General features: G+C 42.5%; 1 protein-coding gene across 1 annotated transcript in view; it reads right to left on the bottom strand.

Annotated features, from left to right (window-relative positions):
- Positions 1-12,561, bottom strand: part of CHUK (conserved helix-loop-helix ubiquitous kinase) — a 36,651-nt gene extending 24,090 nt beyond the window's left edge. Inside the window, exons 1-6 of the mRNA XM_018569289.1 lie at positions 12,397-12,561; positions 7,674-7,768; positions 4,491-4,605; positions 4,169-4,238; positions 1,967-2,055; positions 1,324-1,413 (exon numbers count right to left, since the gene is read on the bottom strand). Of these exons, the coding sequence (XP_018424791.1) occupies positions 1,324-1,413; positions 1,967-2,055; positions 4,169-4,238; positions 4,491-4,605; positions 7,674-7,768; positions 12,397-12,501 (564 nt within the window). The 5' untranslated portion in view covers positions 12,502-12,561. The remainder of the gene's footprint in view (positions 1-1,323; positions 1,414-1,966; positions 2,056-4,168; positions 4,239-4,490; positions 4,606-7,673; positions 7,769-12,396) is intronic.
- Positions 12,562-13,877: the final 1,316 nt, after the last annotated feature.

Genomic DNA, 13,877 nt, shown 5'->3' on the forward strand with positions numbered 1-13,877 from the left:
AATCACTAGAAATCCAGAAAACACGGTAAGGATTTTGAAAAATTACTGGATAAAAAGGTAGAAATAAACTGCATTATTTTCTCTGTCATAACACAGTTCTAGATAGTATCTATTACTATATGCTAAAGCTATAAGAAGTTTCAGGCTGGGCTAATTCTCTACATGAAATGCTCAACTGTTGAATGAATAACTAATGCCAACACTGCAGAATAGCTTTAGATGTGAGCCTGCCCTCTCTTTGATCCCCACTTTCTTCAATTTCTCTAATGGTGTAAAAATTTATCTTGTAAAACAGATCTGCTTAAAATCATGTAATGGTGCACTGTATAATAATAATATTCATAATGTCGCTATCAATAACCAGACTGTACAATTTCAGCAGACATCATTACAAATCCTAAAAACATATCATTTAAAAAAGGCCTCCACTTTAAAAAGTCATATTAAAATATTTGGATTGAAGTGTGGGTAGGTTTTGCGGCAAAGCCCTCCAATTGAATGGTTTCATAATGCTAAAGCATAATAAGGGTAAGGAAATATAAAAAGTGTTTACCTTCCAGGGATCCACAGCTTTAAGTGTATTTGTGACATCTTAAGAAGTATTTATTTAATCTGCAGATTGTAAAGCAGCCACCTCAAAGTGGATGCATACTTCTTTAGGTTATTTGCAGACACCCCGACGCACAGGGGTGCTCCAGTATGAAAGTTCAGAAATAAATTTGAAGGTTGTGCTCTGGCATGTTCCCTAATAAGCCTGCTACTGAGACTGCCTGTGACATTTAGCAGCAAGTGATAGTGGGCTGTGGGCAGAGAGCAACTATTCATGCTTTGGACAAAAATGGCATAATGGAGAGCCTCAGGTTTAGGGGGGCTCATGGGGAGCTCTGAAACTATACAGCAATACAATCCAAGAGCAGCTTATCATAGTTTAGCTTTAAGAATACATGCACAGTTAGGAAGAGCTTGTAAAAATAACAGAACTCCAAAGAAATGAGAAACTGCATGACAATCCACATTTATATCTACAGTCTCCTACTGTATATAGCAATTATGAAGCTGGGATGCTGACATGTGCTAGCAAGTTGAAGGAAAGCATTACATTAACTTGTAATAAGTATGCTTCAAGAATGTCGTCAGAGATCTAAAAATGATAGACATGACTGCAAATTACATTTTTCTATGGCAGTCCAACTCTATTATCAACAGCTGAATGCCATTCATGAGATTCTGTAGACCAGGATAATTAGTGTCAGTCAAGAGTACCTCATTAAAAGGAATCTAAAGTGATCTAAAAGGAATAAAACAGAACAATGGTATACATACCAGATACTGTAAGGTTCCTACAAATGATGTACACAGGCTTCCTTGATCTAGGTCCTTGGCATACCCCAAATCTATAATTTTATGCACAGTCTAAAAGCAAAAGAATAGGTAATGAGAATAATTAACAGATGCTACCTCTACAAACATTTATTGAAAACATTAAAACAATGAAAAATTAAATAAAATACATATTTGCAAACTTAAAAACTAAAATACTGTATATAGCAATAGTCCATAATGCATTCCTAGTACAAGACCCGGTATCTTTATTAGCCATAAAATAGTTGTACATAAATAGGTCTGGACACAGTGAGCCAAATCATACAAAGTTTCCATATATCCTATTCTGATTCAGCTTTAAATAAGGATGTCATCAGCACACCAGCACGAAAAAATCCAAGTCAGTGCAAATCCATTCATTGATAGAATATATATATTCTGAGTGACATCAATAAATGGAATTGCACTGACTTGGATTTTGTCGTGCTGGTGTGCTGAGGACATCTCTATTTAAAAAATTGTACTGTGTGCGGAGCCATCCGCGGTCATTTCGAGCACCCATTAACATGTTGGGATTTCCGGAAAGGAGTGCTACAGGTTTTATGGACATCTGTACTTTTCTCATTCAGAATGCAAGACTCACCTTCCCATTACAGTCCTGTAGCACAATATTTTCTGGTTTCAAGTCTCTGTGTATAATACGATTTTCATGCAGATACTGAATACCAGCGCCTAAAAGCAGGAGATATGAAGACACCTTAAATAATCATTTTGAGCGTATTTATGCAAAGAACAAAACTTATTTTCCAGGAAAGATATTTTTTTATTACTACCGTGTTTCCCCCGAAAATAAGACACTGCCTTATATTTTTGTGGCTAAAAAAAAAAACCACACTAGGTCTTTTTTTTTTTTTTATGTATAACAATCCAAAGTTAATGCAAATCCAAATTAAATTATCCAAAATGGCAAAGTTAAGAATAGGGTGATCAGGGCAATCAGGGGTGCCATACCTTTCCAAGAGCAATTTGGTAACCAATCTCTGGCCAGAATGAGCAAAGCTCGCTTTCACTATCGATCCCTCACAGGCGGAGTGCATTTGGTATCACTCCGCCTGTGACAGGAGCCGGCGCTATAGACGAGATATCGGCTTATGCGGCTCTGCTCCCTCCGCTGCCGCCTCGCTTCCTCTAGCGCTGGCTTCGCTGGCACCGCTGATTCTCTCCTGCAGCTCTTCAAGTTCCCCCTTATGCCATCACCGGCCCTAGGAATGGTCACAACTAGGTCTTATTTTCAGGGTAGGTCTTATATTTTAGCAATTCCCAAAAATGGTACTAGGTCTTAATTTCGGGGTAGGTCTAATTTTCGGGGAAACAGGGTATATATTTTAGGTTAAAAAAACAGTCCATATGTATGACACTGTCGGAGGGTAAGAGCATTCACAGAAGACTTATAACAATAGCATTCTCAAACCTGCCTATAAATAAAGTCAGAGAATGAAGTCTGACTGATTGTTCTGAGTTGTCCGAAAATGACTCTTCCCTGAGAAAGTCTGCAAAGAAGATTGAATGCCATCTGAGCATTTAAAGTCCAACTCAATCTTTGTAAAAGAAAAGAAATAAAGAAAAACAACAGTCCAGCAGGTTTGAAAAAAAAAAAAAAAAAAAAAAAAAAAAAAAAAAAAAGGGAGAAACTGGTGATGTCTCTTCACTCTCTTGGTGAGTTCACCAAACTCCAATCCAACGCTCAGCACCACCCAACACGTTTCCTGCAAGCCCAGGCTGTCATAGATACTCTACTGGGGCACATTATCACACCAGCCTGAGTTCACAGTACTCCTGGAGAGAGCAGCAATCACATCTCATTAGTTGATCATAGTGCTGACCAGGAATAAGGACAGCACATTGTTCTGCCAGAAAGGAAGAACCCAGGAGACCACTGAACAGACTGAAAGCTGCAGGATTAAAATGTATAGTTTTTTTGAATTTTAAGTGCAGGGGGGCCGTGCAGGGGGTATTAAACAATTGGAGTTAAGGGGCCCCACCTCCCTCCAGAAGATACTTCCTGAGTCCTCAGACCGCTGATGGTGGTGTGGCATGAACAGGGGAGCTATGTTATACATTTGGTGGATGTGTCCCATGGTATCTGCCTAATGGGGACATATTTTGTGACATTTATAAACAGGTCACAAGCCTCCAACTTCAGCCGAAGCCAAAAATTGTCCCCCTCTCTCCGTTACCAGGCTCTATCTTGGAACAGAATGGTGATTCCAAGGCATTGGAAGCCAACTCTCCGTCCCTCAGTTAAGGAATGGATTCTTGAACTCACCCAGTTGCTACATATGGGGAAACTGACGGCTCATCTTCATAATAGGTTGAACAATATACCTCTACGCGGAGTGTCTGGATTGCTTTTACCAGCTCTGATCATTTTAAAAGCATATCTACTGTATGGGTTGTAAACAACCTACTTCTTGGTTATGCGGTTTTCCCTGGCTGGCATTTGCGCCTAGTGTTTTCCCGACTCCCCCCCACACTCTTTCTTTTCCTCCTGGCTCTTGTCTTTCCAATCTTTTCTTTTCCCTGCTTGCATGGGAACTCTTTTCCTTCTTTCTGGAGAGAGATGGTCAGATGAAATTGGAGAAGTCTGATTGACTTCAACTTTGTGGTATGTATGCTGTTCTGAAGTATTTGTTGTGAATATTCTTGGAGGCTAACCTTACCGCTTGTTTACGGTCTTGTTATCTCTTATTCAAAATGTATTATATTTGATTATTTAAAAAACATGGAGTTGGGCTTTAAGGCATTTAGGACCGACACTTTAAAGGATCTAAAAGGTGTTACATACCTATATCACTTATTATATTCAAAACTTGGCTTTCCTTTAACCCACAGCAGTTTTCAGGTTTGCTTAAAAGCTGGAAAAGAGCAAACAAGAATAAATGAGGGCATAGTTATGACATTTACAGTTTTCACTTATGCTAAAGAATGACAGTACAATGTAGGCTCTAGTGCCGTTTACAATAAAATAGGTGTGTTGTATTTTACCTTCAACTCATTTTCAAAGGTTAATGTTTAACTGGCTAAACAGCTGGACAAACATGTTTTATCTCATAACTACTTCAGCAATGAGCACACAAGTTCCTGAAAATCTACAGGGTAGCACTCACTTTACGTAGATCTCCTCCAGAGCAGTACTCCATTGCCAAGTGTGGCACAGCATTTACCATGAAGTCCATTTCAGGTGGCACCTCACAAGCTTTAACAACGTTAGGATGGGTCAATCTGTGTAGGACAAATTACAATTTGCTTATAAAAGATAAGAAAAAATAGCAGCAGAACTGTCAACAAATAACTACCTAGTGCTATGAATAGCAACCATAGGCAATGGTGGAAACCATTAATCATTTATGGAGCATTTATGTCCTTTGTAACAGAAACAAAAGGGAGCAGCTTAATACAATAAAAACATAATAAATTGAAGAAAAAAATTGAAAGTAGGGTTTTTAAATCTGATCTCATGGCAACAAAAAAGTTATAGAATCAGGGCTCATTTACACGGGTACAAAGGTCTGTGTAGCAAAAAAATCCTCCAGATCTCTGTGAAATGGGAGCCACAGGAGCTGTATACAGCCCAGCTCTACATATCAATGACAAGCTGCTGCTGCTGTACACTGGCTAAAGCTGCTCTAAATGTATACCTATGTACAGATATGGGTGTACGCCCCTTGGAACAGACCATCTGCCTCCAGGGACAAATCCGTACCTTTCTGCTAGTATATGCTCAGAGCAGCGTTTACCAGTATACAGCCGCAGATCATCATTTATTTGTACAGGCGGGATGTATGCAACCCTTACAGCTCCCAGGAACAGTTATCCAGCCATTTTTTGTTTCCCGAATCCCTGCGCTTATGTGAATGAGTCCTAAAGCTACATGCCTTCTGCTTCAGAAATTCTCCATTCAGAGCTACCCAGAGCCTCGCGACGGCAATACAGAAGTAGTAACTTTGCTATTGTGATTGAAGAGGCATGTGGCAATGTCTGGGTCTGCTAATAGGTGGCTCTAGGTGTTAAATTGTATAATGTTGTGGGAGGCATCTCCATTCCTATAAAGCAAAGAAACTGAAAAAAGTTCGGGTAGCTGTGAAGTAAGAACTTATGCTATCAGCCACCAGTTGCTGCTGTAAGCTTTTTGTTTTTTATAGCCACTGGAATGCTTTAACCCTTTCCCTGACACCAACATAAAAGCATATGGCGGAACAAAACTGTTCCCAGACTGGCAGGTCACTATGCCTTACGTCGGTGGCATTTACCGTTCTGCTACAAGCGCATTGTTGCTTTAGCGACCATGAACTTATGTCAGAGCAGTTCCCCTGGCGGTCCCCTTTAAATTATTAGCTGTCATCAGTGGCTGACAAGCTATTAATGAAAATTCCAGGCGGACCTCCCCCCGCCGCAAACCGGCACCTGCAGCATCTTCTCCCTACCTGGAGCTGCTCCAGGTAAGGATCTGTGTCTCCATGGATTCCTGCTGCTCTCCGCCACTGATATGGGCTGAGGCAGCAAGGATTCGAATAGAAATGGCCGGAGGGGGTGTGGGAGCGGAAGAGCGAGCCACTCAATCACGATGATCGAGCGGCATTAAAGAACAGCTGAGCTACAAATTTAGTAGCACCATCTTTTTATTCTACCGGTCCTGCGCTTTCAGAAAATATATGGTTTGGGGGTTCTTTTACAAATGCTAGCAACGCAGCAATAGAAAATCAAAACAATGGGTAAAATTGCACAAATGGTGTGGCCACCTGAGGCATCCAGGAGGGCTTGGCAGCAAAAGGTGTTAAAAAGACCCTGTCACCTTGCACATTCACAGCAAAGTGACAGGGTATCTTTAAAGTCCATCCCATCCTCTAACCCAGTTATACTCGCCTACACAGAGCATTCCCTCTGTTCCTTCTTGTGTTCTGCCACAAAATATACCAGATTTTGGAACCTACAGAGGGTGGATGATTTTGCCCCCTTTGTCATGTGACCTTTGGCTGCTAGACCTGAGCACTGCATCATGGGAAGAGGTAACATGCTTCCCTATACCAGTAAACACCAGGTTTTGTGGTGGCTGTGGCCTGAGTAAGGAGCAGCAGGGAGAGCTGTGCAGGTGGTTAAAAGGTAATCAGGACAGAGGCATTTCCACTTTTGCAGTCAAATTTGCGCAAACCCCACCATATGTTTATTCTGTGTTCCTATTCACAAAGCAGAACAAAACAATAATTTTTAAAAAGATATTTCTTACCTTTTAGATATTTTGGTTGACCAGGCCTCTGGGCAGAATTAAAGTGACATTAAAGTATCATTTTTTTCCCCTCCCCCCAAATGTTAGCACTTACCTTAAATGATGTCTCTTAATCCGATCTTCTTTCCTGATGTTTTCAGCCTTCTCTCCAGCGCTGCTGCGGGTCTCCGATCCAGCGCTGACTCCTCTGTCCTTGCTGGCACTTCCTGTCCCACGGTGTCTGCATGCGGGTGCACGTATCCATAGACTTACCTTGCGTCTCTCCTCGTCTCCTGGCTGTAAATGTGAACTGTGCATGCGCCCGCCCGAGATTCATCAGATTTTTGGACAGGAGCGCGCGGCGCAGACACAGGTACGTATTAACCTCTTTTAAAGCAGGTTTTCTTCTTTTAAGTTTTTGCATATATCTACTGCTTGCTATCAGTAGATGTATGCAAAAAAACGGAGGGTTTTATAACCCTTTAAGCACTCAAATCTAGTTTACAACCGATAATGGGAGCTGCAAGTACAGTACGCACAGGATTAATTATAGTAAACATTACTTCCCCACCCCCTTCGCATTTCAGAAGGAAATTCCATTTAGAAAAAAAAGCTTCTTGCAGAAAAAAAGCAAGTAAAATGGAAGCAGCCATTTTTAATTTTCTTTTAAGTTATTCTATGTGAATGGGAACATGCAACAAATATAAAACCGGTGGAAAAACACTTTAAAGCGCAACTGAATCTTCCCGAAGGTGACACAGACAGCAAGAAAAACCTGACAGGTGTTCTAATCCCTCTCCACAAATCTAACGTTTTGGCTTCAGTTTCATTTTTATGACCATTCACAGTGATTTACATTCATTTCAAATGGCAAAAGTGATTTTAGGACTATAGAGGTGATTTCTAGATACATAGTGGAAGATCACCCAAGCAGCAAAGTTCTAAACTGAAGAAAGCCGATTAAATAATGTATTAAAAGATACATTAGAAGTTGAAAGGTGACAATGTTAATTAATTCAACACACACTTATGTCAGGTACAGCTAAAATTGACCATATAGTAAACAAATGTATGACAAATGCAAAACCTTTTCATTATGTGAATCTCCTGACACCACCGCTCCTTGTTCTTTACACTCAGCTCCAGGCGACATGATTTGATTGCTTTCAGTTCTCCAGTTTCCTGTAAAACAGACAAGAAAAATTTTAGTTTAGGTGATTCTTCTTGTTCAAAAAAAAAAAATCACACACTTTCATCATTCACTGAACACTCAATGTTTTCAGGGGATTTCCCAGTTTAAGTAGAAATCCCCAAATGCTCTCATCCTCTTTGCGATGACTCCTCTCCCAGAGCTTCATGGTTTCACTTAAGCAGGAAACATCAATTTCAGATTGTATCATCAGGTCACCCAGTACGTCATTCTAAAAGGTGGCCACACACCTTACGATTATCATAGGATAGACTTTTCGTCCGATAATCGCAAGGTGTGTGGGCAGTGTGCAACCGCAAATGCTGTACAATCGTACGACTTTTGACTTTCAAGCATGTTGGAAAACTTTGGCCGATCGTACGATTATTGCAAGGTTAGTGGCGTTTCCGTACGTCAAAAATCGTACGATCTACACTGCTCATGCGCAAACGAAAATACGTGCGGTTGATTACCACAATTCGTCCAGGTGCTTTTCTTAAATTACGGCTAATTGAACCTTGCGATAAATCGGGGTATAATGGGGCCGCCATACGACAATCGTACGAAAAGTGTCGTCCGATAATCTTAAGGTGTGTGGCCACCATTAGGCCTTGTTCACACCAAGCGCGTTCCAGGAGCAGAACAGTTACAAACCGGAGCAAAACTGCGTCCAATGTATTCCAATTGTATTTTTAGCTCCAGTTCACATTGCAGCGTTCCGTTCCAGAGCAGGTAAAAAAACTGCAGCAAGCCCTATTTTAGCTGCTCTAGAACGCATGCAAACGCATCAAAAACGCATTCAAATGCCCTGGAATGCACTGAAAGCCCATTTTAAACTAAAAAAAGAAAAAAAACTTTTTTACCAAAAACGACCAGGAACGCATCAAAAAACGTGGTCCAACCCACTGCACTGTGTGTGCAGAAACTCATGCAGATCTGGTCTGCATTTGGTGTGAACAAGGCCTTAGAGCTGATCTCCACTATTTGTACTCACCAATCCATCTCAAATATTTTTTTAGGGACTATTTCACAACTTCCTGAAAGTAATAAGGAAACATATCATAACCGTCATCCAACTCTAACCTTTGCTTCTCAAAAGAAGATTCCAATATTTTATTTGCGAAATCTATATATATACACACATTCTGAAAATATAATCAGCACACAATAGACTTAGTCGATAAAACTACCACCAGGAAAATACAATTTATTGCAGTAACAAATGACAACCACCTGTAAATAAAAGAACCTTACCCTTTATTCAGGCTTCACAAATACATGGGAGCAGGATACAGTATGCTGGATGTATAGCAGCTGATAAGGGAGGTCAGGACACGCCACCTGATACATGACCCCAGATATAAGTCCCAATATTAGAACTTGGGAAAGAGACGAAAGGTCCGGGAGAAGGTTTGCAGTGAACTTTTCACATAATGAAAAATGAAAAGGTATTTCTTCAGGAACTAATATTTTTTCTCTCCATATGGTAATGATATATGGTCATTTGATATGTTAATGCAGGGCACAACAAATCCCAGGCACCAGGGTGACTACAAATTGCATCCTGGCGCCTGGGCTTATGTCAGCCCCTTCACTGTCCCCCCACTGCCGCCTCTACCACCGCATCAGCACTGCTCCCCCCCATTCTCCTCCTCACTGGGAGCCTGCTGCGGTCTGTGTCCCCTTCGATCCCCACTGCTCTCCCTGTCTGTATCAGCGGAGGCAGTGGGGATAGGATGGGACAGAGACCACTGCTGCCAGCGCCCAGCGGGGAGAGACCACCGTCAGCCGCTGTGCCCCCCTCTCGCTGCCCCCTCTTCTGATCAACTGCCAGGGAGTGTCCCATCCAGCGGCTGGGAGCAATAGGCAGCCTGCTATTGGATATTTAAAATTGCAATAGCAGGCTGGCTATTGCACCCACCCACTGCCTGCTGTCAATCAGCAGACGAGGACCTGAAGGAGAACTTTCTCCTTCAGTTCCCTCCTCTGCTGGACGGGGAGTAGAGACCCATGGTTCCTGCCTGTGTTGTAAAAGTAGCCACAACTCTAAGCTTGCTCGCGTGATGGGCTACAATCTCATTACAAATTAGTAAACTAAACATGAGTTTGTAGTCCATCACAGGAGTGAGCTTGGAATGGTGGCTACTTTACAACACACACAGGGACCATGGGGGAACAAAAGTAGCCACCCTCCAGAAGGAAGGACAGTGTTAGTATGAATTCAGAGATGATTTAAGGATCTACAGCTGAGTGGCACACAAATAAGCTACTTTTCTGTTAATAGTTAAGGTAGTTGAATGCATTTTTAAGATTTAACTCCTGAGTTTAGCATCACTTTAATGTTTACAAAAGAATCTGTGGTATTTCGAGACATGTTCAATGTCACTATGCAAAAAAAGAAACAGAACATCATGCACATAGGAGTCTGCACAATGCAGGCAGGTACATATTTCCCGTGTCCTAGATACACATATAAACAAGCCTGCAGTAATTGTGTTAAAGAGATCCTATAGTGCCAAAGTCTGCTGACTTTCCCTACTGAAAATGCTAGTTCCCTGGCTATGACACAGATCCAACAGATTAACAATAACAGTTACAATAATTTGGCCCTAGTGTCCCAGCTATCCTAACCCCTGGCTTCTGGATGGCACAGTTGTTGCAGTGGGAACCGTTTCACAGAACAGAATCAAAGAGCAGACCTAGGCACTGAGTAGCTGATTGTGCCTGCCCAATGACAGAGAGGAGATAGCCACCGACACACCGAGGTCCAATGCATCAATACGTCCTTTTGTTTACACAAGATACACATGGCTTCACAAGTATGAGCTCATATGAGTTTGTGCTCATATTTGGGATGCCATGTGTATCGGCCATAAATAAAAGGATGCATTGGACCTCGGTGTGCAGGTGACTATTGAAATTCAATTTGTGTGGTGCCAACCACACGTCATTCCAGCACCCTTTTACATACTGCAATGGGATATCAGTCTATTGTGCCCTATGACAGAGACACGCTTGTGTCTTCTGGTAGAAAAAACTGGAGTAAACCCAGAGATGATGACAGCTAAGAATCAGACAGCCTTTGTAGTTGCTCAGATAATATAACAGCTAGGGGTAATCTAGATAGATAGGTTTTAAAGTAGTAGTGGACTAATTAATATGGAATTCAGGATCCAGCTTTGACGTTCACTTCAAGTTTTTTGGAAGTAAACCTCAAAAGTTAGGTGCCACCTGTCATAGGCTACCTGGGATTTTGTAAAGTATACATCTAACGCCAACTGAAAAAAGATCTATTGATCCAAATGTCACAATAGAAGACACCGCAACCTAACATAACCATGTAATCGCGGAGTATCATAGATGTATTTTCCAAAGCAGTATTTATAAGCAGTACTTATAAACATTTAAAGCGGTAATTATACTGTTTATTAGTAATGACATGTGTCTGGAAAAAAATCCAGACTGTGCGAAATAGGAGTTTTATATTTACCAGTCCCGTAGACTATTTGTGGGATCTTCACTCGTGGGAAGAGCAAAGTTGTGGTGGTGTCTTCACATCTGACACTTCTGGGTGTGTCAGATACCTGGTCCCCCAGTATACTGTGGTTACACGCCTCCCCCCTGGTCACTATGTCACTACTGTTTCCTGTAACATCTTAATGTGTTCTGTAGTGACAAAGGCACGAGGGAGAGGGAACCAGGCATCCAGCGCTCCAAAATGGTCAGTTATGAAGATTTTGTCAACAACTCGGTTCTGCAAGAGTCAAGATTCCACATAAGCAAGTGTAAACAGTCTTCTGTTTGTTGGGGGTCTTTTAAGTAAGTTCATCAAACAACCCATGATACCACCACCTGTACAATTCAGCTTACTTTTTCTTGGCAGGTGCTCTCTCTATAGCCTGACTTGCAATGAGCAGCCTTCCTCCCTATTCTGCCCCTCAATATGTTGCCTCCCTCACTAATCTGACCTGATATATCAACAATCTCACTAACCTGACATATCACCAATCTCTCCACCCTGACCGTCAATATATCGCCTCTCTCTTTACCCAGACCCATGATATATCACCTTTCTCTCCACCCTGACCTGCGATATGTCCTGCATTCCTGCCTACCCTGACCCACAATATGTGCCACCTTCCTCCCTACCCTGGGATACGTGCCGCCTATCCCTACCCTGACATGCGATATGTGCCGCCTTCCTCCCTACCCTGACAAGCGATATGTGCCGCCTTCCTCCATACCCTGACCTGCGATTTGTGCCGCCTTCCTTCCTACCCTGACCCGCGATATGTGTTGCCTTCCTTCCTACCCTGACCCGCGATATGTGTCGCCTTCCTTCCTACCCTGACCCGCGATATGCGTCGCCTTCCTCCCTACCCTGACCCACAATATGTGCCACCTTCCTCCCTACCCTGACCCACAATATGGGGATCTACACCCAGACCAGGATATGTATATCTATTTATTCAAAACCAAAAGAAATTGTTGAGAAAGTCCCTCTAATAGTACCCATGTCACTGATATGCGCAGACCACCACCAGGGCTCCATGGCTGACACCCTTGTACAAAGTTTACACACTGCTGCCCCTCCCCACAACGAACCTCATGATATACATACACTGTTCTGGAAAAGGCAGACATTCCCAAAGCCTCCAGTGCCCAGCCTGTCCTTCATTTCCCACGGCCCGCACACCACTCCCTGCTGGATCGGTGGCTTCTCCATGATGTACCATAAATATTAACTTCTGCGACTTCCGTCTCCACCAGAGCCCTTTCCGGTCACCTGTCAGCTCACCTGCCCTCCCTCTGTCGACCGACACAAGCTGCTAGAAACCCATTGGCTGTAATTGTATCACGTGGGACACCACTGCGTTTCAAGCCTCGTTCTCAGTTGTTGCATCTTTTCCAGGCAGCTCCGCCTATGGAAAGCGAGGAATGTTGTTGACGTCAGGGTGTTGTGTATTGGGCTGCGGATGGAGAAGGATGAAGAATGGCGAGCTGGGGGTGTGTTCCTCGGTGTTTTGTGTTTGATGTTTGTCTGTGACTGTGACAGTGGGGAGGTGGTTGGAGGGGTGGTCGTGGAAGGCGAGGGGGTTAGGGTTATGCTATTAGGAGGGCACCCCACCAAATAGCATCAAGGCGGAATAGGTGCTATTAAATTAGCAGACGTCGGTCTATGGGGTTGTATTGTAGTCATTTTGTACGTCTCTATACTCTGTGTACCTATCCAGCACCTTAAAATCTTAACTACAGATACTGTATAATAATATAGAATGATGATTGTCTAAGTGTTTCTATAGTAACATAATATTACAGCTGATGGAACATAAAGGAGATACAAAAGGAGGAGGTTGTCTTTTATACTGTGTGATGGAGACAGCAGCAGATGGTTAGTAAGCAAGTGACAGCTTGTGGCAGAGACTACTGATTGCCTGCAAATTATCATATGCAGTATGTGGACCCACAGCCCTCTGATTGGATAGATCAGCAGCAGACTCATGAGGACATCCCTCTGCTCATTCCTCTCTGCTCATTCCTCTCTGTTCTATCAGTTTGTTCCTTCTTTGTATATTTGTATGCAGCATGCCTGATCGGCTCCCAGTCCCACCCTTCCCTCTTCATGTCTCTGCAGCTGCATAGGGGATGGGAAAAGCTTGATATCGAGTCAAATTCAGGTACTTCCGCTTGTGTCATTTAAAAAAAGTTTGGAAGAGTCAGTTTAAAGTGTATTTCCATGTCTGTGGCCAGGTTTGAGAATACCCTAGCATATGTTAGCTGTGTGATTTCTATTTACACAACATAACGAAAAATACTAATGGAGGCCTGTGGGCCCTGCATTGTATATGATTGTTAGTGGTCTTCTGACTGCCTGGAGCAGAGGGGGAATGAGATTGCAGGCACTGGTCTTGGAGCCAATGAGAGTAGTGGTCAGGTAAGTCAAAGTAATTTATAAACCTCCCCTAGGCATTGCGAGTAGTGAACCCTTGCAGTGCAGGGGAAGCCCCACTGCAAGAAGACTTTTTTTTGTACTGGAGATAGGCTTTAACCCTTTAGGAAAAAGATGTGTTCAAATCTAATTTGCAACTGATAAAAATATGT

Source organism: Nanorana parkeri, unplaced genomic scaffold (genome assembly GCF_000935625.1).
Source record: "Nanorana parkeri isolate BGI_ZX_2015 unplaced genomic scaffold, ASM93562v1 scaffold1318, whole genome shotgun sequence".
Taxonomy (NCBI): domain Eukaryota; kingdom Metazoa; phylum Chordata; class Amphibia; order Anura; family Dicroglossidae; genus Nanorana; species Nanorana parkeri.